This window comes from Oncorhynchus clarkii, chromosome 18 (genome assembly GCF_045791955.1).
Source record: "Oncorhynchus clarkii lewisi isolate Uvic-CL-2024 chromosome 18, UVic_Ocla_1.0, whole genome shotgun sequence".
In the NCBI taxonomy this organism is placed as follows: Eukaryota; Metazoa; Chordata; class Actinopteri; order Salmoniformes; family Salmonidae; genus Oncorhynchus; species Oncorhynchus clarkii.
The window spans coordinates 4,984,621-5,012,120 of NC_092164.1; the positions used below are offsets into that span (position 1 = coordinate 4,984,621).

The window sequence follows — 27,500 nt, forward strand, 5'->3', positions numbered from 1 at the left end:
TATTCATTCTATTCTATTCCTTCTATTCTATTCCTTCTATTCTATTCATTCTATTCTATTCCTTCTATTCTATTCCTTCTATTCCATTCCTTCTATACTATTCCTTCTATTCTATTCATTATATACTATTCATTCTATTCTATTCTATTCCTTCTATTCTATTCCTTCTATTATATTCCTTCTATTCTATTCATTATATACTATTCATTCTATTCTATTCCTTCTATTCTATTCCTTCTATTCTATTCATTCTATACTATTCATTCTATTCTATTCCTTCTATTCTATTCCTTCTATTCTGTTCATTCTATTCTATTCCTTCTATTCTATTCCTTCTATTCTATTCCTTCTATACTATTCATTCTATTCTATTCCTTCTATTCTATTCCTTCTATACTATTCCTTCTATTCTATTCTATTCATTCTATTCTATTCCTTCTATTCTATTCCTTCTATTCTATTATATTCATTCTATTCTATTCCTTCTATTCCTTCTATACTATTCCTTCTATTCTATTCTATTCATTCTATTCTATTCCTTCTATTCTATTCCTTCTATTCTATTATATTCATTATATTCTATTCCTTCTATTCATTATATTCTATTCCTTCTATTCTATTCCTTCTATTCTATTCCTTCTATTGTATTCCTTCTATTCTATTCCTTCTATTCATTATATTCTATTCCTTCTATTCTATTCCTTCTATACTATTCCTTCTATTCTATTCATTATATTCTATTCCTTCTATTCTATTCCTTCTATTCTATTCATTCTATTCTATTCATTCTATTATATTCCTTCTATACTATTCCTTCTATTCTATTCCTTCTATTCTATTCCTTCTATACTATTCCTTATATTCTATTCATTCTATTCTATTCATTCTATACTATTCTTTCTATACTATTCCTTCTATTCTATTCCTTCTATACTATTCCTTCTATACTATTCCTTCTATTCTATTCCTTCTATTCTATTCCTTCTATTCTATTCCTTCTATACTATTCCTTCTATTCTATTCTATTCCTTCTATACTATTCCTTCTATTCTATTCCTTCTATTCTATTCATTCTATACTATTCCTTCTATTCTATTCTATTCCTTCTATACTATTCCTTCTATTCTATTATATTCATTATATTCTATTCCTTCTATACTATTCCTTCTATTCATTATATTCTATTCCTTCTATTCTATTCCTTCTATACTATTCCTTCTATACTATTCCTTCTATTCTATTCCTTCTATACTATTCCTTCTATTCTATTCCTTCTATACTATTCCTTCTATTATATTCTATTCATTCTATTCTATTAATTATATTCGGTTCATTCTATACTATTCCTTCTATTCTATTCCTTCTATACTATTCCTTCTATTATATTCTATTCATTATATTCTGTTCATTCTATACTATTCCTTCTATTCTATTCCTTCTATTCTATTCATTATATTCTATTCCTTCTATACTATTCCTTCTATTCTATTCATTCTATTCTATTCCTTCTATTCTATTCCTTCTATTCTATTCCTTCTATACTATTCCTTCTATTCTATTCCTTCTATACTATTCCTTCTATTCTATTCCTTCTATTCTATTCATTCTATTCTATTCCTTCTATTCTATTCATTCTATTCTATTCCTTCTATTATATTCCTTCTATTCATTCTATTCTATTCCTTCTATTCTATTCATTCTATTCTATTCCTTCTATTCTATTCCTTCTATTCTATTCCTTCTAGACTATTCCTTCTATTCTATTCCTTCTATTCTATTCATTCTATTCTATTCCTTCTATTCTATTCATTCTATTCTATTCCTTCTATTCTATTCCTTCTATTCTATTCATTCTATTCTATTCCTTCTATTCTATTCCTTCTATTCTATTCCTTCTATACTATTAATTCTATTATATTCTATTCATTCTATACTATTCATTCTATTCCCTACTATTCATTCTATTCTATTCTATTCATTCTATTCTATTCATTCTATTCTATTCCTTCTATACTATTCCTTCTATTCTATTCATTCTATTCTATTCCTTCTATTCTATTCCTTCTATACTATTCATTCTATTATATTCTATTCATTCTATACTATTCATTCTATTCTATACTATTCATTCTATTCTATTATATTCATTATATTATATTCATTCTATTCTATTCCTTCTATACTATTCCTTCTATACTATTCATTCTATTATATTATATTCATTTTATACTATTCATTCTATTATATTCTATTCATTCTATACTATTCATTCTATTCTATTCTATTCATTGTATTCTATTCCTTCTATTCTATTCATTCTATACTATTCATTCTATTATATTATATTCATTCTATACTATTCATTCTAATCTATACTATTCATTATATTCTATTATATTCATTCTATACTATTCCTTCCATTCTATTCATTTGTCGAACATCTCATTCCAAAATAATGGGCATTAATATGGAGTTGGTCCCCCTTTGCTGCTATAACAGCCTCCACTCTTCTGGGAAGGCTTTCCACTAGATGTTGGAACATTGCTGCGGGGACTTGCTTCCATTCAGTCACAAGAGCATTAGTGAGGTTGGTCGCTGATGTTGTGCGATTAGGCCTGGCTCGCAGTCGGCATTCCAATTCATCCCAAATGAGTTCGATGGGGTTGAGGTCAAGGCTCTGTGCAGGCCAGTCAAGTTTTTCCACACCGATCTCGACAAACCATTTCTGTATGGACCTTGCTTTATGCATTTGGGCATTGTCATGCTGAAACAGGAAAAGGCCTTCCCCAAACTGTTGCCACAAAGTCTGAAGCACAGAATCATCTAGAATGTCATTGTATGCTGTAGAGTTAATATTTCCCTTCACTGGAACTAAGGGGCCTAGCCCGAACCATGACAAACAGCCCCAGACCATTATTCCTCATCCACCAAACTTGACAGTTGTCACTATGCAGGGGCAGGTAGCATTTCCACTGCTCCAGAGTCCAATGGCAGCGAGCTTTACACCACTCCAGCTGACGCTTGGCATTGCGCATGTTCTTAGGCTTGTGTGCGACTCCTCGGCCATGGAAACCCATTTCAACCCAACAAACCGTTATTGTGCTGACATATCTTCCAGAGGCAGTTTGGAACTCTGTATTGAGGGTGATTTTTACGTGCTTCAGCACTCAGTGGTCCCATTCTGTGACCTTATGTGGCTTAAACTGAGCCGTTGTTGCTCCTAGACATTTCCAATTCACAATAACAGCACTTACAGTTGACCGGGGGCAGCTCTAGGTGGGCAGAAATTTGATGAACTGACTTGTTGGAAAGGTAGCATCCTATGACGGTGGTGCCACGTTGAAAGTCACTGAGCTCTTCAGTAAGGCCATGTTTGTCTATGGAGATTGCATGGCTGTGTGCTCGATTTTATACACCTGTCAGCAACGGGTGTGGCAGAAATAACCTAATCCACTTTGAAAAGGGTGTCCACGTACTCTAGTACATATAGTCCAGCTGTAGTGTTTACTCCTGCATGCCTGGAGAGTCAGGTTCCATTGAGGCAAGCTCAATCAAGCACAGATAAAGTTGATTGAAATGATCTCATAGTATTTTAACGTCGGTTTTGAAAGTATATGGTTAGGATTTAACCGGAGGAAGCGTTGGGAAGCTGGTGAGGAGAGGGGAGGTATCTGTCATTTATCAATGGATTATTATCTGCTAATGGGATCGTAGGCTAAATGAGAGACATTAGAGCAAAGACACAGAACATTGTAATAGGCTAGCTAGAGACGGTATCATTATATGGCTGCCATGGTGATGGTCAGTCTATATGATGGATGTCTTCTCGTCCCACTCCACAGTGATACACACTTTATGGCAGCGTTCCAAATGAAACCCTATTCCCTAGTGCACTACTTTTGACCAGAGCCCCGTGGATACATAGGGAAAGGGTGCCATTTGGGATGCAAACTATATCATCCCAATGAATAGGTTGGTTGTGTGGGAAGGATATAGCCTATGACCCCCCCCCCCCCCCCCCCCCCCCACAACACACAAGCACGCCCATGCATGCAAGCAAGCACCGTCACTCATTTACACATTCACTGTCACAAACACACACACGCACACACATGAAGTCGCACGCTTATACATTTCTACTCATATGTCAGATCTAATTTCTGTGACTCTAGCACATCTCATATCTCACATCAAAGTATGATCCCACTGAACCGAACGCGTAATAACGCAACAGAGTAAATCAGATTGTATTTGCATTGTCTCAGTAGCAGCATGTTCTTGACAGGTTGTACCCATACCGTTGTTTAAATTCATATTATTTCCAGCTCGATAGAGTTTAGCCGAAGAACCTCTCGCCCGCCAGAGATGCGTTCGGAGAGAATATTCGATAAGGATGGATCCCGTTTTCATCATTTTACCTAAACGACAATATGTTGAGTTTAAAGTAACTACAAGTCTACAACCATTTAACTATACAACTCTACATTAAAATACCAGATCAGTTGTCAATAGGATGTGTAGCCTATGGATAAATTGGATAACTAAACGTCCATGTTGCAATATGAGTGTAGTAGACTAAAACATAAAGGGAAGGCTATTTACCTATCAGCAGACAACGCAGTCAGGGTAAAAACAGACACTCCGACGGAGGTGAGTTGGATGAATGGTATGAGTTTACATCCAACTCTACCGAAGAGCCACTCGTCCGCGAGGTACCGACTGGCATCCACCGGCGCGCAAGTAACCAGGAGGACCAAGTCCCCGAACGCGAGACTCGACATGAAGAGGTTGGGGACATTCCGCATGGATTTAGAGGAAGACAATGTCTTGATGAGGGTTATGTTACCGATTAGTCCCACGACTATGATGACTCCATAAATGGCAGTGATGGCGATGCTGATGTAGAACATAGATTGTACCGAAGTGGCCACTGTGTGATTACCGTGGTGCGCCCATTTGGACACATTCTGGTACAAATCAAATTCTTGTGTAATATGAAAAGGTTCTTCGAAGGACATTCTCTCAACATCCCATGACTTGTTTATAAAAGTTTAAATAAAATTCGCTTCATTTGCCTTACTGATAGTCTCCAACTGGTGCGTAGAAAAATGCATTTCCACTTTGGAGAGTTTTACTCTGACGTAATAGGCTACATTTATATTATCCGATTTGAAAGTGTTCTTTCTTAGACGTCGTGCGCGGTCTACCTATAGTCCCCAATCCCAACACTGATTGAGGTGGGGTTGTATTGACTAGACCACGCGACTTCTACTGTTCTTTAAATGCGCGTGCGCAAAATGCGCTTTTCTGTCCTCTTTCGCGCGCTGTGGGTCTGCGCTCTCTGTCAGCAGTGTCTCTCAAGAACGAAAAAAACTTTTTTTCCCTTGACAGTCTTTTTATTAATTTAATTTTAGCATTTGTTTACAATGATACAAAACACAACTGTCTAAATTAAAATGCAATACATATTGTAGTGTAGTTAGTAGTTTTGGTTTCCTGAGCTGAACTTGAACCTGCAACCTTGCAGCCACCCACTAATATAACACCACAAAATTGACCTTTCAGTCAAAGACCCCATGGGAAAATCTCAATTGAATTTCCGTGATTCCTCACATCCTTTCTCCTCTGACTTCATCCAATGGATTTTGAGAAGGAGGTGAGGAGAAAGGATGTGAGGAATCCAGAAAATGCAGTTGATTTTGTACCAAGGCTGTGGCACTACTTGAATGCACTATTATTGAGCTTATATAGACAACATATCATATGTGTGTATGATGGATTATGTATATTGATTGTGTATAATTGATTGTATATGATTGTGTATAATTTATTGTGTACAATTGAGCTCATCATCCTATCCCCAGGGACATTGGTGTTCTCACTTAGATATAAGAGCTATTGACCACTGGTGACACTGATTTCATACCAGTTGTGAGCTGGCAGCAAAAGCCTGAGAAAAGTGAAAAGTGCCTGGTGTTTTATGGAGAGGTGATAATACCCAACCATTATTTTTATTGAACCTTGTTTCATACAGGTTATACTCATTGACAAACAATCTCTTTTACTAGAGAGGGCATTAATGGTCCTAGGAAAAAATATGTTTACCCCTGTGGATGTGATGATGTTGGGGATTAATGTTTTGTGAGGGAGAGAGAGAGAGAGCGGGAGGGAGAGAGGGGGAGAGAGAGAGCGGAAGAGAGGGGGAGAGAGAGAGCGGGAGGGAGGGAGACAGGGGGAGAGGGGGAGAGAGAGAGAGCGAGAGAGAGAGAGAGAGTGAGAGAGAGAGAGAGAGAGAGAGAGAGAGAGAGAGAGACAGAGAGAGAGAGAGCGGGCGGGAGGGAGAGAGCGGGCGGGAGAGAGAGAGAGAGAGAGAGACAGAGAGAGAGAGAGATTAGAAAATAAAGTAGCATCCATCAGGACATCTACCAGACCTCCAGCTGACACAGTGACCGTCTCAAGTGTGACATCACATCTTCTCAGAATGGAAGAACTGAAAACCACAGTATGTGGTTCCTTCAAGGAGACCATGTCTTTCTCTCTCTCATCTCTTCTTTAAGCCTTTCCACTGCCCACCATTAAAAGGTAAAACCACAATCCTTATTTTGATCAAATGGGTAAACATGTACACTACCGGTCAAAAGATTTAGAAAACCTACTCATTCAAGGGTTCTTCTTTACTTGTATTATTTTCGGCAGGTAGCCTAGTGGTTAGAGCCTTGGACTTGTAGCTGAAAGGTTGAAAGATCAAATCCTCGAGCTGACGAGGTAAAAATATGTTGTTCTGCCCCTGAACAAGTCAGTTAACCCACTGTTCCTAGACCAGTTAACCCACTGTTCCTAGTCCAGTTAACCCACTGTTCCTAGACCAGTTAACCCACTGTTCCTAGACCAGTTAACCCACTGTTCCTAGACCAGTTAACCCACTGTTCCTAGACCAGTTAACCCACTGTTCCTAGACCAGTTAACCCACTGTTCCTAGACCAGTTAACCCACTGTTCCTAGACCAGTTAACCCACTGTTCCTAGACCAGTTAACCCACTGTTCCTAGACCAGTTAACCCACTGTTCCTAGGCTGTCATTGAAAATAAGAATTTGTTCTTAACAAATGCCTAGTTAAATAAAGGTAAAATAAAAATGTAATTGTAGAATAATAGTGAAGACATCAAAACTATGAAATAACACATATGGAATCATGTAGTAACCAAAAAAGTGTTACACAATCAAAATATATTTTATATTTGAGATTGGTCAATTAGCCACCCTTTGCCTCGATGCTCACTCTTGACACTCTCTCAACCAGCTTCACCTGGAATGCGTTTTCAACAGTCTTGAAGGACTTCCCACATACGCTGAGCACTTGTTGGCTGCTTTTCCTTCAGTCTGCGGTCCAACTCATCCCAAACCATCTGAATTTGGTTGATGTCGGGACATTGTGGAGGGCATCTGACGCAGCACTCCATCTCTCACCTTCTGGTCAAATAGCCCTTCCGCAGCCTGGAGGTGTGTTGGGTCATTGTCCTGTTAAAAAACAAATGATAGTCCCACTATAACCAAACCAGATGGGATGGTGTATCGTCTTCAAGTTGGAACTAAAAATCTCAAATTTCGACTCCAGACCAAAGGACAGATTTCCACCAGTCTAATGTCCATTGCTCGTGTTTCTTGGCCCAAGCAAGTCTCTTCTTCTTATTGGTGTCCTTTAGTAGTGGTTCCTTTAGTAGTGGTTCCTTTAGTAGTGGTTCCTTTAGTAGTGGTTTCTTTGCAGCAATCGACCATGAAGGCCTGATTCTGTCCTCTGAACAGTTGATGCTGAGATGTGTCTGTTACTTGAACTCTGTGAAATGTTTATTTGGGATGCAATTTCTGAGGCTGGTAACTCTAATGAACTTATCCTCTGCACCAGAGGTCACTCTAATGAACTTATCCTCTGCAGCAGAGGTAACTCTGGGTCTTCCTTTCCTGTGGCGGTCCTGATGAGAGCCAGTTTCATCATAGTACTTGATGGTTAATGCAACAGCACTTGAAATGCTGCTGATTGACTGACCTTCATGTCTTAAAGTAATACTGTCATTTCTCTTTGCTTATTTGAGCTGTTCTTGCCATAATATGTGCTTGGTCTTTTACCAAATACTGCTGTAAAACAGCTGTAAAGCTCGCTGAGTATTTGTCCTTGCATTCATCCTCCTGGAATAAATATAGAGATTGGTCATCATAGACTTTGGTTGGATTTAGTTTTGTGGTCAAGATTGATGGTTAGATACAGTTTATGCTGGGGACTGGGGAGAACTAAATGTCACCCATTCTCAAAACCTGCGTTTCCAACTGAGACAGGGAGAGCGGTACAAAAATGTTGCTCATTGTCTGTAAGAAAAGGAAGAGAGCACTTTTAAAGATGACATTTTACCAGACTGAGACTATCCCAAAAAATTGCTTATTGTCTGTAACAAATGGCATCTTGAAAACTGGCATTTCAAATTAGAGAAATACACTTTAATAAATGGACTATTCATTGTTTAAATCATTTTTAATAAATTAACTATTCATTATTTAAATCATTATTCATTATTTAAATCAATTTAAATCAACTTTGATAAATGGACTATTCCTTATTTAAATAATTTGTAATAAATTGACTATTCATTATTTAAATCAACTTTGATAAATGGACTATTCCTTATTTAGTCATTATTCAACCAGTGACATCTGCAATAGACAGAGAGACAGATGAACACTTGGAAAGCTATTATTCTGTCATTCATTGACTGTGTTCTTCATTGAGGAATCTAAAATGTCGTCCAAATGTCAGCCATCCTACATTCTGGAAGGCTCCTTCCTCTAAGCACTAGAACTAATGCTAGTAGTTTGAAAATGTAAGTCACAATTCAATTTTACCCCAATTATCCCCACAAATTTTCTAACCAGCCTTTCCAAATAGCTGCCACATGTTGATTAAATGTCAACTGTGTTGTCAATTCAGGAAGAACGTTCCTACACAAACGCTCAGCACTGAAGGAAGCTAATCAATGAAGACAAGATAACTGTGTTATCATTTATTTGTATTCCCCCCCCCCCACAGTGTTTTACCTTGGCTATTATTTCACATTGACAAAGGAGTTTCTATTCAATGTTGGCAAGCTAGCTGACTGATTAACTGACTGGCTGGCTGTGTGACTAACTGACTGGCGGGCTGGGTGGCTGACTGTCTGGCTGAGTGACTGTCTGGCTGAATGCAGAGGACTTCATTATCAAGCCAAGACATCAATGGCTACCATTTCTAGAATTGTGACTGAAGGACAAACATGAGTAATTACTCTGGTTTCCTAGAGTTAGGAGCCAAAAGACGGAGGCTGCCCCATGGTCAAAAGTGTGAGAAAGTGAGAAGAGGCAGGAGGAAGCGAGGTGGCAGGAGTAGATGTGATGCGGTGTGAGGAAACAGGGGGTGTGAGGAAACAGGAGGAGGTGTGAGGCAGGAGGTATGAAGAAGCATGAGGAGGAGGTATGAAGAGGTATGAGGAGGTGTGAGGAAACAGGAAGAGGTATGAGGTGTGAGGAAACAGGAAGAGGTATGAGGTGTGAGGACACAGGTGTAAAGAGGTATGAAGAGGCAGGAGGAGGTGTGAGGAGGTATGAAGAGGTATGAAGAGGTGTGAGGAGGCAGGAGGTATGAAGAAGTATGAGGTGTGAGGAGGCAGGAGGAGATATGAAGAAGTATGAGGAGGTGAGATGAGTTGTGTTAATCTTTAAATCAGTCTTAATATCAGCTCCTTATCCTCCTCTCAGCTCTGACTGACGATGGCTTTAGGAGGATACACACACACACACACCACACACACACAGCTGATCCCTGATCTCTGATGACTCACCACCATTGGAGAGGGAAACAACGGTCTGCTATCACAATCACATAGGCCATGTCCCCAATGGCACCCTATTCACTAGGGCTCTAGTCAAAAGTAGTACACTATGTAGGAAATAGGATATAATTAGGGACGCAGGTATAATCTCAATAAACCATGAAATTGCTCTGCGGTGGATTTAAGCCTTTCAGTCTCATGTTGTCATTAGAGCATGGTCGATATCAAGTCACATCTAGAATGTCCATCTCCAGATGAAAACATTGACAAACTGCAGAGACAACAGTAAACAGGGGGAGACAGATTCAGCTCTAGTTTATAACCTATGTATAGATGCACTGAGGGTGCTGCTATATAGGATAAGGTTCAGCCACATCTCTCTCGATCTCACACACACACACACACACACAGCTTGTATCCAGGTGATAGAGGATGAGCTCCTTCTGATTCAGGCCAGAACACTTCTACCTCACTACTAGAAACCCTCCGTGTGATCAGGCCAGAACACCTTTACCTCACTACTAGAAACCCTCCGTGTGATCAGGCCAGAACACACTACTAGAAACCCTCCGTGTGATCAGGCCAGAACACCTCTACCTCACTACTAGAAACCCTCCGTGTGATCAGGCCAGAACACCTCTACCTCACTACTAGAAACCCTTTGTGTGATCAGGCCAGAACACCTCTACCTCACTACTAGAAACCCTCTGTGTGATCAGGCCAGAACACACTACTAGAAACCGATGCATGGAAAATGGCCCTCTATTCCTTTCACAGTGCATTACTTTGACCAGGGTCTATTGCTCTGGTCACTATAAAGAGAACACCTTGCCATGATGGGACAAGAATAATAACAGAGAGAGAGAGGGGGAACAAGAAAAGAAGGGTGTGTAGGTGTGTCTGTGTCAGTTTGGCAGGGGGGAGGAGGTTACCTGTATGTGAGGGACTCTGTGCTGTGGAGATGACACACCCCTTTTCAAACCAGTCTGACTAGATGTAACGCTTCCCCAATTCTGACACATACACCCTTCCTGTTCCTGACTGAAACCTGACCAGTCTTTCCCACACACACGCTCCTCCCTCACCTTTAAGCTTGAATAAGTAAATAAATATATATATATATATATAATCATAGTGAAGGTGTTTCTCTCTCAGGGATTCTGGCACCACTGGTGAAAATACCATCTGTCTCTACTGTCCTCTCTCAATTATGCACATTCAATCTACAGAAGAGAAGATAATCTATTTGCATTCAAAAATGCATTTGTTTCTTATGGCTGTTGGTCAGAGTTAGTCACTGCAAGTGCATACAAGTTTCTCTTGACAAAGTGTAGAGTTAATGTTGCAAAAGGTTAGTCTTGTGAGAGAAACAAAATAACATGGCATGTACCGACAAGATAAGAGGGCGGGCAGAGAATGCTACCTGCAAAATATCGACGTTCTGATTGGCAGATGACAACGTCACTCATTTTGAAGTCCTGTTCGCAGCCAGGAAAGCACTTAGCACAAGTTTTGGTACTCAGCCTAGTGAGCCTTCTACCTGGCCAAGGTCTTGTCCGCGGTCCCTAGCCTACAAAAAACAACGCTGGTGACCGGAGAGGTCGTAACTGTAACTGATCGATGATGGCCTCGCAGAAAGGGACGTTTGCTGGCGTTTTGCTTTGTCTCGGTGAGTTTACTGATCTTATATCATTTCATAACTGTCTCTGTGTTATACAACAAGAGCCACACCCATGTGTTTTTTTTTAGTCATGTATATGGTATCGGTGTGGCGTCGCCTCACGTGTTCAACTCATCTTGTTTTGTACAAATTGGTAGAACAGGATGCACTTAACGTATATCAAAAAGCAGAAAGTAAAAGAATGCAATACATTTAGTATTTACTGCCTGGCGTCCAGAGAGAAGAAACAGAGAGCAACATCATTTAAAAAACCTTGAGTCTGTTGATGCACCTGTGCGTCAATCTAAGTAACAGAATAAAACAATCCCCATCAGAATCCATCCATTTAAACTAGAGATATCAGTTTTCTTGCAATGAACGACCACTATGGAAAGGGGAGACTCTCACGAACACGATGGTATTCTCTGTTTTGGACTATTTATTTTACCTTTCATTTAACTAGGCAAGTCAGTTAAGAACAAATTATTATTTACAATGATGGCCTACCCTGACCAAACCCTACCCAAACCTGGACAACGCTGGACCAATTGTGAGTAGCCCTATGGGACTCCCCATCACAGCTGGTTGTGATACAGCCCGGGATCGAACCCGGGTCTGTAGTGACGCCTCTAGCACTGCGATGCAGTGCCTTAGACCGCCTGGACTAGTCTCAAGATAACCCATACAAACCAATGGAGGTAGTTTTGCTCCAACAAATATATTCACACAAAAAATCTACAATATAGAGATATTGCTTTCTTATCTCCTAGGTATAGGATGAGACACTTTAAAACCTTATTCCTTTATGATTCATTTTTTGACTGTCTTTTTTTGCCATTTATGAATACTATTCAATGCGTTTCTATGGGCTATAGTAGTAAAGGCCAAATTCAATATTTTATCAAATATATGTATTTTTGTTTTATTTTAGGGGTCCTAAACTTCTAAATCCAATAGCTAAATGATCCATGGTATGACCATATTAAAACAATTCCATATGTTAGTTTAGTACTCTAACCCTAGTAGCTAACCCTAACCCTAGTAGCTAACCCTAGTAGCTAACCCTAACCCTAGTAGCTAACCCTAACCCTAGTAGCTAACCCTAACAGCTAACCCTAATCCTAGTAGCTAACCCTAACCCTAGTAGCTAACCCTAACCCTAGTAGCTAACCCTAGTAGCTAACCCGCACCCTAGTAGCTAACCCGCACCCTAGTAGCTAACCCTAGTAGCTAACCCTAACCCTAGTAGCTAACCCTAGTAGCTAACCCTAACCCTAGTAGCTAACCCGCACCCTAGTAGCTAACCCGCACCCTAGTAGCTAACCCTAGTAGCTAACCCTAGTAGCTAACCCTAACCCTAGTAGCTAACCCTAACCATTTGGTGTTAATGCCTTAACAATTTGGAGTTCATTCCTGAACTTAACCCTAACCTTAAATTCAGAGTTAATGCCTAAACTTAACCTTAAACACTTAGAAATGTGACATTTGAGAAACATGGATGAAGCTGTAATTCTGATGAGAGGGCTGATAGTTAGAGAGTGCTGGATGACACAGGCAGGAGAGGTGCCCAACCCTAAACACTTTGCATTCCCACTGGAGGACAACAGCCTCCATATGAATCCATGTGAAAACTAATGCTTTGTATTTTTCCAGTCATGTAAATCTTGCTATAGTATTTATATAATAGTGTGCGTGTGTGGTTAGAATGTCCGCCCTGAGATTGGAAGATTGGGTGTTTGATATCTGGCTGTGTCGTCCTGAAGACTGTAATGGGAGCATTGAGGTGATTGGGGGTAAGGCCCTGCGATCCGCAAGTGTCCTGTCCAAGGGTTGTACTTGTGAAAACAGTTCTGTCTTGCACAAGCCAAGGTGCAAGGCTTCTCACTCCCTTACTGTCAGTGGGTGTAACCCGTCCTCTAGTTTCTAAAGCCCTGTCATAACGGAGGACTACATAATAAGCCTCTCGGTGCTATGACATTACCTGTGTGGGTTTATATTGCTGCAGTGTGAGGCTGTCCTCTGTACTCCAGCACACCCTTATCTAAGATGACTGCTAAAGAAGGTTGTGGTGAAACAAATGGGGAACTGAGAGCTGTCAGTGTAGCTAGCATGCTAACCTTATCTAGCTAGCTAATGTTATGTCATTGTTGCATTATTTTACACCTTATTCACCTTATTCAATAAGATGAACCGCTGGCTAGCCTGGTTCTGGAGCTGGATTTGTCAGAAGCATTTAGGGAAAACTTCACCCCAGATTGAAACCACTATCTTTGACTTTGTCATCTATTGTTCTCTCCAAAGTGTTGGCATCTTACATAAGAGACATGAGTTTTTCTACATTGTAATGAACATGGTGCAACCTTGTGTTGGCAGGCTTCGGCCGCAGTACAGCAAAGCCAAGTCGGCCCGTGCTTATGGTTCTCACAGGGGAAGTGAAGTGATAGGCTACAATGACTTCATGATGCACGTCTCAAATGACATGTAACGACAAAATGGATAAACCTGTTTCTTTAATTATCTTTTGCTGGTGCATGTTCAATGTAGCAATAAGGTACGAGGAGGTGTGTTATATGCCCAACTCCATGTTGTTTTCGTGCATGGACACAGCCCTTAGCCGTGGTATATTGGCCAAACACCACATACCCCCGATGTGCCTTATTGCTATTATAAGCTGGTTACAGTACCAACGTAATAAGAGAAGTAAAATGACATGTTTCAGCATTCAGGGCTGGAACCATCCAGTTTATAAAATAGGATAGACGCTTGTGGTTTCTAGCTGCACCAATCAGCAGTGAAGCGTGTCGTCGTGAAGCAACACTTCATGCAATTATAGCATTTATAAAATGGTCAGTTCCTATCTCTCACTATAATATATACTATTTTAATACTGATCATTTTCTGGAAAAAAATGAAAAGTGGAGGTGCAAAAACCTTAGTTCCTCCCTGTTTTAATTTGCTCCTTGGCTCAGGTGGCCAGGTGTATGCTACGGAGGAAAGCTGCTTGGCTCAGGTGGCCAGGTGTATGCTACGGAGAAAAGCTGCTTGGCTCAGGTGGCCAGGTGTATGTTACGGAGAAAAGCTGCATGGCTCAGGTGGCCAGGTGTATGCTACGGAGAAAAGCTGCTTGGCTCAGGTGGCCAGGTGTATGTTACGGAGAAAAGCTGCTTGGCTCAGGTGGCCAGGTGTATGTTACGGAGAAAAGCTGCTTGGCTCAGGTGGCCAGGTGTATGTTACGGAGAAAAGCTGCTTGGCTCAGGTGGCCAGGTGTATGTTACGGAGAAAAGCTGCTTGGCTCAGGTGGCCAGGTGTATGTTACGGAGAAAAGCTGCTTGGCTCAGGTGGCCAGGTGTATGCTACGGAGAAAAGCTGCATGGCTCAGGTGGCCAGGTGTATGTTATGGAGAAAAGCTGCTTGGCTCAGGTGGCCAGGTGTATGCTACGGAGGAAAGCTGCTTGGCTCAGGTGGCCAGGTGTATGTTACGGAGAAAAGCTGCTTGGCTCAGGTGGCCAGGTGTATGCTACAGAGAAAAGCTGCTTGGCTCAGGTGGCCAGGTGTATGCTACGGAGAAAAGCTGCATGGCTCAGGTGGCCAGGTGTATGTTACGGAGAAAAGCTGCTTGGCTCAGGTGGCCAGGTGTATGCTACGGAGGAAAGCTGCTTGGCTCAGGTGGCCAGGTGTATGCTACGGAGGAAAGCTGCTTGGCTCAGGTGGCCAGGTGTATGTTACGGAGGAAAGCTGCTTGGCTCAGGTGGCCAGGTGTATGTTACGGAGAAAAGCTGCGTGGCTCAGGTGGCCAGGTGTATGCTACAGAGAAAAGCTGCTTGGCTCAGGTGGCCAGGTGTAGGCTACGGAGGAAAGCTGCTTGGCTCAGGTGGCCAGGTGTATGCTACGGAGGAAGAACTTTGCAGATGTTTCTGATTAATATACAATGCCATGCTGTTGGGTGGTTACATTGAAATAAAACCCAGCGCTGACAATAAATGTAGACTGGAAAGTATTAGCATGTTATGTCCTATTGGGGAAACGCAGCGCTGACAATAAATGTAGACTGGAAAGTATTAGCATGTTATGTCCTATTGGGGAAACACAGCGCTGACAATAAATGTAGACTGGAAAGTATTAGCATGTTATGTCCTATTGGGGAAACACAGCGCTGACAATAAATGTAGACTGGAAAGTATTAGCATGTTATGTCCTATTGGGGAAACACAGCGCTGACAATAAATGTAGACTGGAAAGTATTAGCATGTTATGTCCTATTGGGGAAACACAGCGCTGACAATAAATGTAGACTGGAAAGTATTAGCATATTATGTCCTATTGGGGAAACACAGCGCTGACAATAAATGTAGACTGGAAAGTATTAGCATGTTATGTCCTATTGGGGAAACACAGCGCTGACAATAAATGTAGACTGGAAAGTATTAGCATGTTATGTCCTATTGGGGAAACACAGCGCTGACAATAAATGTAGACTGGAAAGTATTAGCATGTTATGTCCTATTGGGGGAAACACAGCGCTGACAATAAATGTAGACTGGAAAGTATTAGCATGTTATGTCCTATTGGGGAAACACAGCGCTGACACGGAAAATATCCAATGTCCCCACTTCGGATTTCCCACTTCAAGCTCAAATATATCATACTTTGAATAAAACAATGACTTCTTGAATTATTGTGCAACATCATGGGAATCGTCTTTCAGTTGAAAAAAATAATTCCGCTCTTGTGGTACTTTAAGGTTTCCTCTCCTTGAAGTTGGTGGCAGCTCATTTGCCATTAGTTTTAGTGTTACAAAGCACTTCATTTTAACAGTGTTCACCTCCTACAGCTCTATACGTCAGTGTCTGTAAAACCTGTCTTCCTGTTTCTTCCTGTCTGTCTCTCTCTGTCCCAGTCGTGTCCATGACTGTAGCTTTACAGGTGTCCATCCCTCAGCGGTTCTATGAGTTCGCCAGGGGAGACAACATCACTATACCATGCAGCTTCAAACCCAAGAACCCAATCAACAATCTGGTCGTCATATCCTGGTTGGCTGAAGCAGACAAACCCGGAGAGCCAGAGGTAATAAACCAACCAGAAATCACTCTGATCAGCTCTTTTACATTCAGTGGGTTTAAACTATTGATCCCCTTGATAAAGATGAGCAATGATTGGGACATTTTTATACTACAGTTGTGCAGAGAAAGTGATTTGACTTAACAAGTAATTCATTCCCCCAACAAGTTAGGGGTCAAAATTAACACCCTTAAATATTGTTATAAATACAGTAGTTTTTGGGTCCCATATTCCGTACGGACATAATGACTACATCTAGTTTGTTGGATGCATTTGCAGTTAGTTTTTCAGATTATTTTGTGCCCAATCGAAATGAATGGTAAATAATGTATCGTGTCATTTTGGAGTCACTTTTATTGTAAAATAAGAATAGAAAATGTTTCTGAACAAATCTACATTAACGTGGATGCTTCCATGGTTACGGATAATTCTGCATGAATGGTGAATAATGATGAGTGAGGAAGTTAGAGGATCAAAGATCCTACCCCCAAGACAGCCTAAACTCTCACCATTACCAATAACAGGGGAGGTTAGCATTGGTGCTTCCATGTTGTTGTTGACATTGTTGTTTCCAGGTGTCCGTCCTTACCTCCTACTCTACTGGTGACCTGGACATCAGTGACAGGTATGAAGGAAGAGCTTCCCTGGAGCAGGACATAGCTAAAGGAGTAGCCAACCTGAAGCTCTCCTCCATCGGTCTCCAGGACAACCGACTATTCGAGTGTCGGGTCGCCATCCCCAAGGATGACAAGGGTCAGCTGGCTGACACCACCCGTCTGGTGGTCCTGGGTAAAAAACAACAATGACTCCCGTAGAATATTACATAATAAACCGTAGAATTTAGCTTCGTTTCCGCTTTATTCCATAATAAACCTTAGAAATCCGTAAAGTGTCGATGATTACTGTTTAACTTAACGTTGCAAAACATATTGTGTCCACAGTGGCTCCCTCTGTGCCTGTCTGTAAGGTCGATGGGAAGGCAGAGTACTTCCAGAACATCAGTCTCACCTGTCAGTCTGAAGAGGGCTCTCCTCTTCCTACCTACAAGTGGCAGGGCTACGACGTCAGAAACATGCCCCGAGCACCTGCACCCAGGACAACAGACAGTATGTAGTGTCTGTGTGTGCTTGTTAATCTTCACTTGATATGACCTTGACTATGACCTTGACTATGACCTTGACTATGACCTTGACTATGACCTTGACTATGACCTTGACTATGACCTTGACTATGACCTTGAATGTGACCTTGACTCCTGACCTAACAGGTTGTCTCCGTCTCTTCCAGAGGATGGTGTCCTGTCTCTCTTCAACCTCACCATGGAATCCTCAGGATACTACGTCTGTACCTCCACTAATAAGATCCGCAGTGCCAAATGCAACCTGACACTGTCCGTCATGCCACGTGAGTGCACAATACGAGACTGTGTTAGCCTGCTGAGCTAAAGCTTAGGCATTATCTCTGGGAGCTAACACAAATGTTCAGATCTGAGGCAATGTAACCATCACATGAGGATGGTCCTGTAACAGGATACAGACAGACACATTTTATCAATAGACATTTCTCTCCTCCTCTCATGCTCCTCCTCTCATGCTCCTCCTCTCATGCTCCTCCTCTCATGCTCCTCCTCTCATGCTCCTCCTCTCATGCTCATCCTCTCATGCTACACCTCTTCTCTCATGCTCCTCCTCTCCTCTCATGCTCCTCCTCGCCTCTCCGACCCGACTCTCCTCCTCACCTCGCTCCTCTTCACCTCGCATCTCCTCTCCACTCCTCCTCTTCACTTCTCGCCACCTCCTCCTCGCCTTGCCTCCTCCTCGCCCTTCTTCCTCGCCCTTCCTCCTCTCCACTTCGCCTCTCCACTTCGCCTCTCCTCTCCACTTCGCCTCTCCTCACCTCTCCTCACCTCTCCTCACCTCTCCTCTCCTTTCCTCTTCTCACCTCTTTTCCTCTCCTCACCTCTTTTCCTCTCCTCACCTCTTTTCCTCTCCTCACCTCTCCTTCTCACCTCTCCTCACCTTCTCACCTCTCCTCTCCTCTCCTCACCTCTCCTCTCCTCACCTCTCCTCTCCTCACCTCTCCTCTCCTCACCTCTCCTCTCCTCTCCTCTCCTCCTCATCTCACCTCACCTCTTCACCACCTCTCTCCTGTAGCGTCTATGGCCCTGGGTTCAACAGCGGGTATCATTGGCGGCGTTGTGGTTGGTGTTCTGGTGCTGCTCATCATCCTCATCTACTGCTGCTGCTGCAGGAAGAAGAAGGACAAAGCAGAGGAGTACGCTATGGGGTATGTATGGTCTGTCACACACACACACACACACACACACCATGAGAACTGAGATGGTGAGAACAGACAGTGTGCTGAGTCTCCTGTCCACTGATATGTCCTCAGGGTTCCAGAGGGGGAGGAGTTCCACGACGACAAACCCGTGGTGAACGGCGAGGTTCGCCAGACGCGCAGCAAGGAAGGCGACGATGAAGACCACCAACCCAAGATCGTGGACCGCCGCGACCAGTACAAGGAACGCAGCGAGAAGGACTACGATGACCGCCGCAGCGACTACGATGACCGCCTACCCAAGATCGTGGACCGTCGCGACCAGTACAAGGAACGCAGTGAGAAGGACTACGATGACCGCCGCAGCGACTACGATGACCGCCGCAGCGACTACGATGACCGCCGCAGCGACTACGATGACCGGCGCGAGCGCCACGATGACCGCAGGGACCAGGACGACCGCTACTCTGACCGCCGTGACCGGTACGACCGCGATCGTGTTTACGATGAACGCAGTGACGGCGGACGGTACAGTGATCGTTATGATGAGCCCTACGATGATCGTGACAGACCTCCCAGTGTACCGGCCAATAAACCTGCTAAGCCTTTGTTACTGTAATTGAATTATGCCATTGTGTTTTCCCTTCTATTGAACTCATATTGTTAATCAGATATATTAAAACAGAGTATAAGTTTACTTAGTTACAGTTCCATTTAAAATCATTTGTTCAGTCATTTAATCATCATTTTACCAACAGCCTTCTAAAAATAGAATAGATTAGAACCACTTAATGTTTCCCACAACTTGTGTTTGGAATGGTTGAAAATAGAAATAATATTATAAACATAGTAGCTGCTGTAGGTCAGGCTTGACAAAGGGCCTAGCTGCCAGGCTGAACTCGGTCACATCAATAACAGGACGACAGTAACACAACGAAGTACAGCCTGTAGGTCAGGCTTGACAAAGGGCCTAGCTACCAGGCTGAACTCGGTCACATCAATAACAGGACGACAGTAACACAACGAAGTACAGCCTGTAGGTCAGGGATCACAAAGGGCCTAGCTACCAGGCTGAACTCGGTCACATCAATAACAGGACGACAGTAACACAACGAAGTACAGCCTGTAGGTCAGGCTTGACAAAGGGCCTAGCTGCCAGGCTGAACTCGGTCACATCAATAACAGGACGACAGTAACACAACGAAGTAAAGCCTGTAGGTCAGGCTTGACAAAGGGCCTAGCTGCCAGGCTGAACTCGGTCACATCAATAACAGGACGACAGTAACACAACGAAGTAAAGCCTGTATGTCAGGCTTGACAAAGGGCCTAGCTGCCAGGCTGAACTCGGTCACATCAATAACAGGACGACAGTAACACAACGAAGTACAGCCTGTAGGTCAGGCTTGACAAAGGGCCTAGCTACCAGGCTGAACTCGGTCACATCAATAACAGGACAACAGTAACACAACGAAGTAAAGCCTGTAGGTCAGGCTTGACAAAGGGCCTAGCTGCCAGGCTGAACTCGGTCACATCAATAACAGGACGACAGTAACACAACGAAGTACAGCCTGTAGGTCAGGCTTGACAAAGGGCCTAGCTACCAGGCTGAACTCGGTCACATCAATAACAGGACGACAGTAACACAACGAAGTACAGCCTGTAGGTCAGGCTTGACAAAGGGCCTAGCTGCCAGGCTGAACTCGGTCACATCAATAACAAGACGACAGTAACACAACGAAGTAAAGCCTGTAGGTCAGGGATCATCAAATAGATTCAGCCACCGGATGGTGTTTTTCCTTCAGCAGAAGTTCAGGGGACCGGAACATAATTATAAATCATTTGTAGACGGCAAATTGACTGCAAGAAACCGAAACGGATGTAATATTTGACAAATATATAATAATTTAGAACCTTGCTTACATTTGTAAACACTCACATATATATCGCTCTTATGTGTGGGAATACTTGAACTAAATGAAAATCACTTGGAGCTGATTTCCTGGTGTTTGTACAGTCTTTTATGTTCACCAATAGCAATTCTACAAAAAAATAAAATAAAAAATGATATATAATTTTCTTTATTTTTTATGTTTTTATATATATATATGTGTTTATATAATTTCTGGGTTGAGAAAAGTTGGGGGGGCCAAATAAAAGGGTCTGTCAGTTGGGGAGCCCTGCTAGACACCATGCCGACTAGAGGTGGAGCGTATCACTGTTATCTATGTAAAGGAACCCTGCTAGACACCATGCCGACTAGAGGTGGAGCAGCGTTGTATCACTGTTATCTATGTAAAGGTCTTCAATGTGGAGTATCACTGTTATCTATGTAAAGGTCTTCAATGTGGAGTATCACTGTTATCTATGTAAAGGCCTTCAACGTGGAGTATCACTGTTATCTATGTAAAGGCCTTCAATGTGGAGTATCACTGTTATCTATGTAAAGGTTTTCAATGTGGAGTATCACTGTTATCTATGTAAAGGTCTTCAATGTGGAGTATCACTGTTATCTATGTAAAGGTTTTCAATGTGGAGTATCACTGTTATCTATGTAAAGGTCTTCAATGTGGAGTACAGCCTATGATTGAAGGGCGGCCTCAATTCAGTTCAGTAGTCAGGAAGCGAATTGGAATGCTGATTCAAAGATTTGAAAAGTGCCATCTAGTATTTTCAATTAGGATTTTTTTTTAAATGTTTTATTCTTGAATCTGAATTTAAATTTGCTTTCTGTTACAAGCTGCCATTGTCTGAATAAGACTGTGTATGAATTCTCAGTGCAGCTTATTGGCTAATGCATTTTCCCTCCTGCCTTATTGTCTACTGTTGGTGTGACAGATAATGCATTTACCCTCCTGCCTTATTCTCTACTGTTGGTGTGACAGATAATGCATTTACCCTCCTGCCTTATTGTCTACTGTTGGTGTGACTGAAGAGCTTTCCACGTCAGTCTCAGGTCTTGGCTGTTTGAGAACCACAAGCTTTTTGGTGACGGTCTGTTTGTTTTTATCAACTGTAGATTGATAATACCCTCTGATAATACCCTCTAATATCAACTGTAGATTGATAATACCCTCTAATATCAACTGTAGATTGATAATACCCTCTAATATCAACTGTAGATTGATAATACCCTCTGATAATACCCTCTAATATCAACTGTAGATTGATAATACCCTCTAATATCAACTGTAGATTGATAATACCCTCTAATATCAAATGTTGGAGTTACATTTAATATCAACTGTAGATTGATAATACCCTCTAATAAATTAAGTTGTTAACATTTTTAATAGTTGTTTTCATGACTTAGAAGTGTTGTGTTTTGTACATTTATTTAGCGTCATGATGCTTGTTAACGCAGTGGAGTGTCAGGTGTCTCAGGTGAGTCTTCATTAACATATTCAAACCATGACTTGTTTTTGGAGTGAGTGAGTCAATCAGGCCTTTTGAAAGAGAACCTAGAGACCCATTTTAAGAACGGAGAGAAACTAGTTTCACTCTGTGGCATGTGCCTAGTCGTTTCACTTCCTCATTATAGCCCGAGGCCAGACAACAGACTCACTTAACTAGAAGTGGCTTCGTTGGGTTCAGACCTATTAAATGGGTCTGTCTGAGTGAGGAGTTTTTATCTAAGGAAGGGAAGATAATCATGCCTTTAATCTTCAACAAAAATGTCTAACCTTTGTTTTGTTTTTATGCTTTTGAAATGTACAGGGACAATTTAACTCGTTAAAACATCAAATGTTTGAAGTTTTGGTTAGATGTGATGGTACAATTTATAAACTGTAAATAAAATGTATCATGTTTCTAATCTGTGTACAAATGTTTTCATTGGGTTTACAGTGAATTTATATTAAAGCCAAATGTATCTATAAAAAGGCCACAATGTGTGTGGTTTCAGTACAGACAAAAGGATGTTTATCCTCTCTCTGGAGAAATGAATGTACAGAACGTAAAGAAACGACAGAGGGCAGCAATGCCCCCTTGACTAATTTGTCTTTGTTGTGGGACTGTTCACTATCGCCTAGTTTCGATTAGCCAGCTGTGGTACCGTTGATTCGTTTAGAAAAGTGGTGGAAGGAATGACTCATTGTTGAATTCCCAATGTGTTTATCACTGTGCTTTCAACCATCTAAAAGCACAACAACATTTCAATGGAAAAAACAATGTCTGGTTGTTGGTATAGTTATCACTGTGCTTTCAACCATTTTAAAAGCACAACACAGTTCAAATGGGAAGACAATGTCTGGTTGTTGGTATAGTTATCACTGTGCTTTCAACCATTTTAAAAGCACAACACAGTTCAAATGGGAAGACAATGTCTGGTTGTTGGTATAGTTATCACTGTGCTTTCAACCATTTTAAAAGCACAACACAGTTCAAATGGGAAGACAATGTCTGGTTGTTGGTATAGTTATCACTGTGCTTTCAACCATTTTAAAAGCACAACAAAGTTCAAATGGGAAGACAATGTCTGGTTGTTGGTATAGTTATCACTGTGCTTTCAACCATTTTAAAAGCACAACACAGTTCAAATGGGAAGACAATGTCTGGTTGTTGGTATAGTTATCACTGTGCTTTCAACCATTTTAAAAGCACAACACAGTTCAAATGGGAAGACAATGTCTGGTTGTTGGTATAGTTATCACTGTGCTTTCAACCATTTTAAAAGCACAACACAGTTCAAATGGGAAGACAATGTCTGGTTGTTGGTATAGTTATCACTGTGCTTTCAACCATTTTAAAAGCACAACACAGTTCAAATGGGAAGACAATGTCTGGTTGTTGGTATAGTTATCACTGTGCTTTCAACCATTTTAAAAGCACAACACAGTTCAAATGGGAAGACAATGTCTGGTTGTTGGTATAGTTATCACTGTGCTTTCAACCATTTTAAAAGCACAACACAGTTCAAATGGGAAGACAATGTCTGGTTGTTGGTATAGTTATCACTGTGCTTTCAACCATTTTAAAAGCACAACACAGTTCAAATGGGAAGACAATGTCTGGTTGTTGGTATAGTTATCACTGTGCTTTCAACCATTTTAAAAGCACAACACAGTTCAAATGGGAAGACAATGTCTGGTTGTTGGTATAGTTATCACTGTGCTTTCAACCATTTTAAAAGCACAACAAAGTTCAAATGGGAAGACAATGTCTGGTTGTTGGTATAGTTATCACTGTGCTTTCAACCATTTTAAAAGCACAACACAGTTCAAATGGGAAGACAATGTCTGGTTGTTGGTATAGTTATCACTGTGCTTTCAACCATTTTAAAAGCACAACAAAGTTCAAATGGGAAGACAATGTCTGGTTGTTGGTATAGTTATCACTGTGCTTTCAACCATTTTAAAAGCACAACACAGTTCAAATGGGAAGACAATGTCTGGTTGTTGGTATAGTTATCACTGTGCTTTCAACCATTTTAAAAGCACAACACAGTTCAAATGGGAAGACAATGTCTGGTTGTTGGTATAGTTATCACTGTGCTTTCAACCATTTTAAAAGCACAACACAGTTCAAATGGGAAGACAATGTCTGGTTGTTGGTATAGTTATCACTGTGCTTTCAACCATTTTAAAAGCACAACAAAGTTCAAATGGGAAGACAATGTCTGGTTGTTGGTATAGTTATCACTGTGCTTTCAACCATTTTAAAAGCACAACACAGTTCAAATGGGAAGACAATGTCTGGTTGTTGGTATAGTTATCACTGTGCTTTCAACCATTTTAAAAGCACAACAAAGTTCAAATGGGAAGACAATGTCTGGTTGTTGGTATAGTTATCACTGTGCTTTCAACCATTTTAAAAGCACAACACAGTTCAAATGGGAAGACAATGTCTGGTTGTTGGTATAGTTATCACTGTGCTTTCAACCATTTTAAAAGCACAACACAGTTCAAATGGGAAGACAATGTCTGGTTGTTGGTATAGTTATCACTGTGCTTTCAACCATTTTAAAAGCACAACACAGTTCAAATGGGAAGACAATGTCTGGTTGTTGGTATAGTTATCACTGTGCTTTCAACCATTTTAAAAGCACAACACAGTTCAAATGGGAAGACAATGTCTGGTTGTTGGTATAGTTATCACTGTGCTTTCAACCATTTTAAAAGCACAACACAGTTCAAATGGGAAGACAATGTCTGGTTGTTGGTATAGTTATCACTGTGCTTTCAACCATTTTAAAAGCACAACACAGTTCAAATGGGAAGACAATGTCTGGTTGTTGGTATAGTTATCACTGTGCTTTCAACCATTTTAAAAGCACAACACAGTTCAAATGGGAAGACGATGTTATATGTATTTTTATACAATTTAATTTGATCACTGCGCTTCATCTAATAACACAACCGACAGACCTGGATTACAGTTGAGATCACATCAAAAGCACATAATGCAAGTGATCAACGCTGTTTGAGATTCTGCACAGATTATTACAGCAATTGTGAAGATCTCTACAAAAGATCTCCTGTGTCCTTTGCATGCTATCTACAATCAGGCTAAGGGCTTGTTCAGTCCCTAGCCTATGAAGAAATACTCTGGTGACTGGATTACATTTAAACAACGTTGATTCAACCAGTTTGTGTCCAGTCCCTAGCCTATGAAGAAGTACTCTGGTGACTGGATTACATTTAAACAACGTTGATTCAACCAGTTTGTGTCCAGTGGGCTCCCTTTATTCTCCATTCGCTGTCTTTCCCCATCGTCTAAGAGGCATTGTTCAATGAAAATATAATATTAAATTGATTTCTAATAAATCACAATTTTATATCCACCCCACTAAGATACTAGGTGTCGTTCTTGAATGTAGGTGTCATTTGGGCATTTTGGAAAAATGTAGCTGTATTTTTCTAGATGTTTTTTATTTAAATATATTTGGATACATCTATTCTAAATCAATTAATGGAGCTTAATGTCTTTTCATAGTTTTTACCAGTATGATGACATTGTTCCACCTGTAGGAGCATCAACACCAATGATGTAAACAACAATGAGACATTTTAGGTAAATTATGATTTTCTGAAATGGAGGCCACAAATGCTGAAATCTATAGTCATCAATCCTTTAAAAAATGATTTACTGAAGTGATATGATTAGTGAAATGATTAGTGATATTAGTGATATGATTAAGCTCACAATGTTACTTAGTGTCATTCAAATTGACCAACACCAAGTAACACTGGATTCAGACACAACACATGATCAATGGAATCCTCAAATCTATGACATAATAAAAGAAGGTGTTTAGCTCATCTTTTCATTAATATAGACTCCTCCCCTGATAATATAGGCCACTCCCCGATAACAGACTCCTCCCCTGATAATATAGACCCCTCCCCCGGTAACAGACTCCTCCCCCGATAATATAGACCCCTCCCCCGATAATATAGACCTCTCCCCCGATAACAGACTCCTCCCCTGATAACAGTTTTCCACCAGAGCTCAAGGTCCTTGTATATTTTTGTAATCAGTGATTTTCAAGGCGCTAACACCAATGACATAAAATTGAGGGACACACATTATACTAGTAATAATATCATTTGTTTTTATTGATGTAGGCAATATATTACATAATTTTGTTTCAATGTCTAGCATTCAAATCGCCCAAAACATGTCACTACACCGCTACACATCACCAGTAGGACAAGCCAACCTGCTATCCCCCAGTAGTTTCTACAATGCATACGAAAATGTGTTTTGTAGTATAAATGACTTATATATGTTTTATTATTAAATAACTGTAAAAACAAAAGACAAATGTATTACTTGTCATGTTGTTATCATTTTAAAATGCTTTTACATGATGCCAAAGTCAAGGATCAGAATTTATCACCGCAATTCAAGAATGACCCATATAGACACAGTCCCATTGGCCACACAACATGTAAAGTTGCTTGAGTCACTTTTAAATGAACGCCCCCCCCTTGTCCTCAAGAGGACCAAACCGCGCTTGTACCACCCATTTCTCAAACGGTACAGTCCCGTTATAATCGGGAAGAGCCAGGACCTGTACAGTCCCGTTATACTCGGTCAGATCTAGGAGCGTTACAATCCCGTTATACTCGGGTAGAGCGAGGCGCTCCGAATAGCGGTTTGAGGAATGAGGCGGAAAAGGCGAGGAGAACATGTACACAGGACTTCTCTAAACGAAAATGCTTTGATATGGAAGATGTGTTTGTTGCTGAGATGGTGGATTCCTGTACTATTCCTGACAGGTAGGTGATGAAGATGTATATAACTTTTACTGACTAACGAGCCAACCTAGCAGTGTAACAGGTTAATAAACAACTTTATTATGTTGAGTTTTCTCCTCACTTCTTTTACTTTTAAGATGTTTGTGTTCTCGTCTCGAACCTGCCCTCGTTCTGATTTCTAACAGAAAAAAAACATTTGGTTGATTTTTTTCCCGTGTTTTTTGCACAGGGACTTTTTTTCAGGATTTACCAAGGGGCAACATTTCAGGAAAGAACGATACATTTTAGCCTTCAAAGAAAAAACACGTTATTTACTTTCGAGTTACAGTCACGTAGCCAGCCATACAGTACAAGACTTGTGTAGCCCGTAAACGATACAAAGTAACGGATTTGGAATGTAGACTATCCTACCGTTTGATTTCAACATCACGAGGGATAGAAGCATGAGCTTTG

At 41.0% G+C, this 27,500-nt stretch overlaps 3 protein-coding genes across 3 annotated transcripts in view; 2 read left to right on the forward strand and 1 right to left on the reverse strand.

The window, feature by feature from the left end:
- LOC139372246 (gastrin-releasing peptide receptor-like) overlaps positions 1-5,018 on the reverse strand; it is a 10,078-nt gene extending 5,060 nt beyond the window's left edge. Inside the window, exon 1 of the mRNA XM_071112012.1 lies at positions 4,603-5,018. Within this exon, the coding sequence (XP_070968113.1) occupies positions 4,603-5,018 (416 nt within the window). The remainder of the gene's footprint in view (positions 1-4,602) is intronic.
- Positions 5,019-11,379: 6,361 nt separating this feature from the next.
- LOC139372247 (cell surface A33 antigen-like) lies at positions 11,380-19,654 on the forward strand. Its single transcript, XM_071112015.1, has 7 exons — positions 11,380-11,523; positions 16,412-16,578; positions 17,148-17,361; positions 17,514-17,678; positions 17,860-17,976; positions 18,726-18,858; positions 18,964-19,654. The coding sequence occupies exons 1-7, from the start codon at positions 11,475-11,477 to the stop codon at positions 19,466-19,468; spliced, it is 1,350 nt and encodes a 449-aa protein (XP_070968116.1). The 5' UTR covers positions 11,380-11,474; the 3' UTR covers positions 19,469-19,654.
- Positions 19,655-26,895: 7,241 nt separating this feature from the next.
- Positions 26,896-27,500, forward strand: part of LOC139372914 (immunoglobulin-like domain-containing receptor 2) — a 42,293-nt gene continuing 41,688 nt past the window's right edge. Inside the window, exon 1 of the mRNA XM_071112773.1 lies at positions 26,896-27,068. Within this exon, the coding sequence (XP_070968874.1) occupies positions 26,954-27,068 (115 nt within the window). The 5' untranslated portion in view covers positions 26,896-26,953. The remainder of the gene's footprint in view (positions 27,069-27,500) is intronic.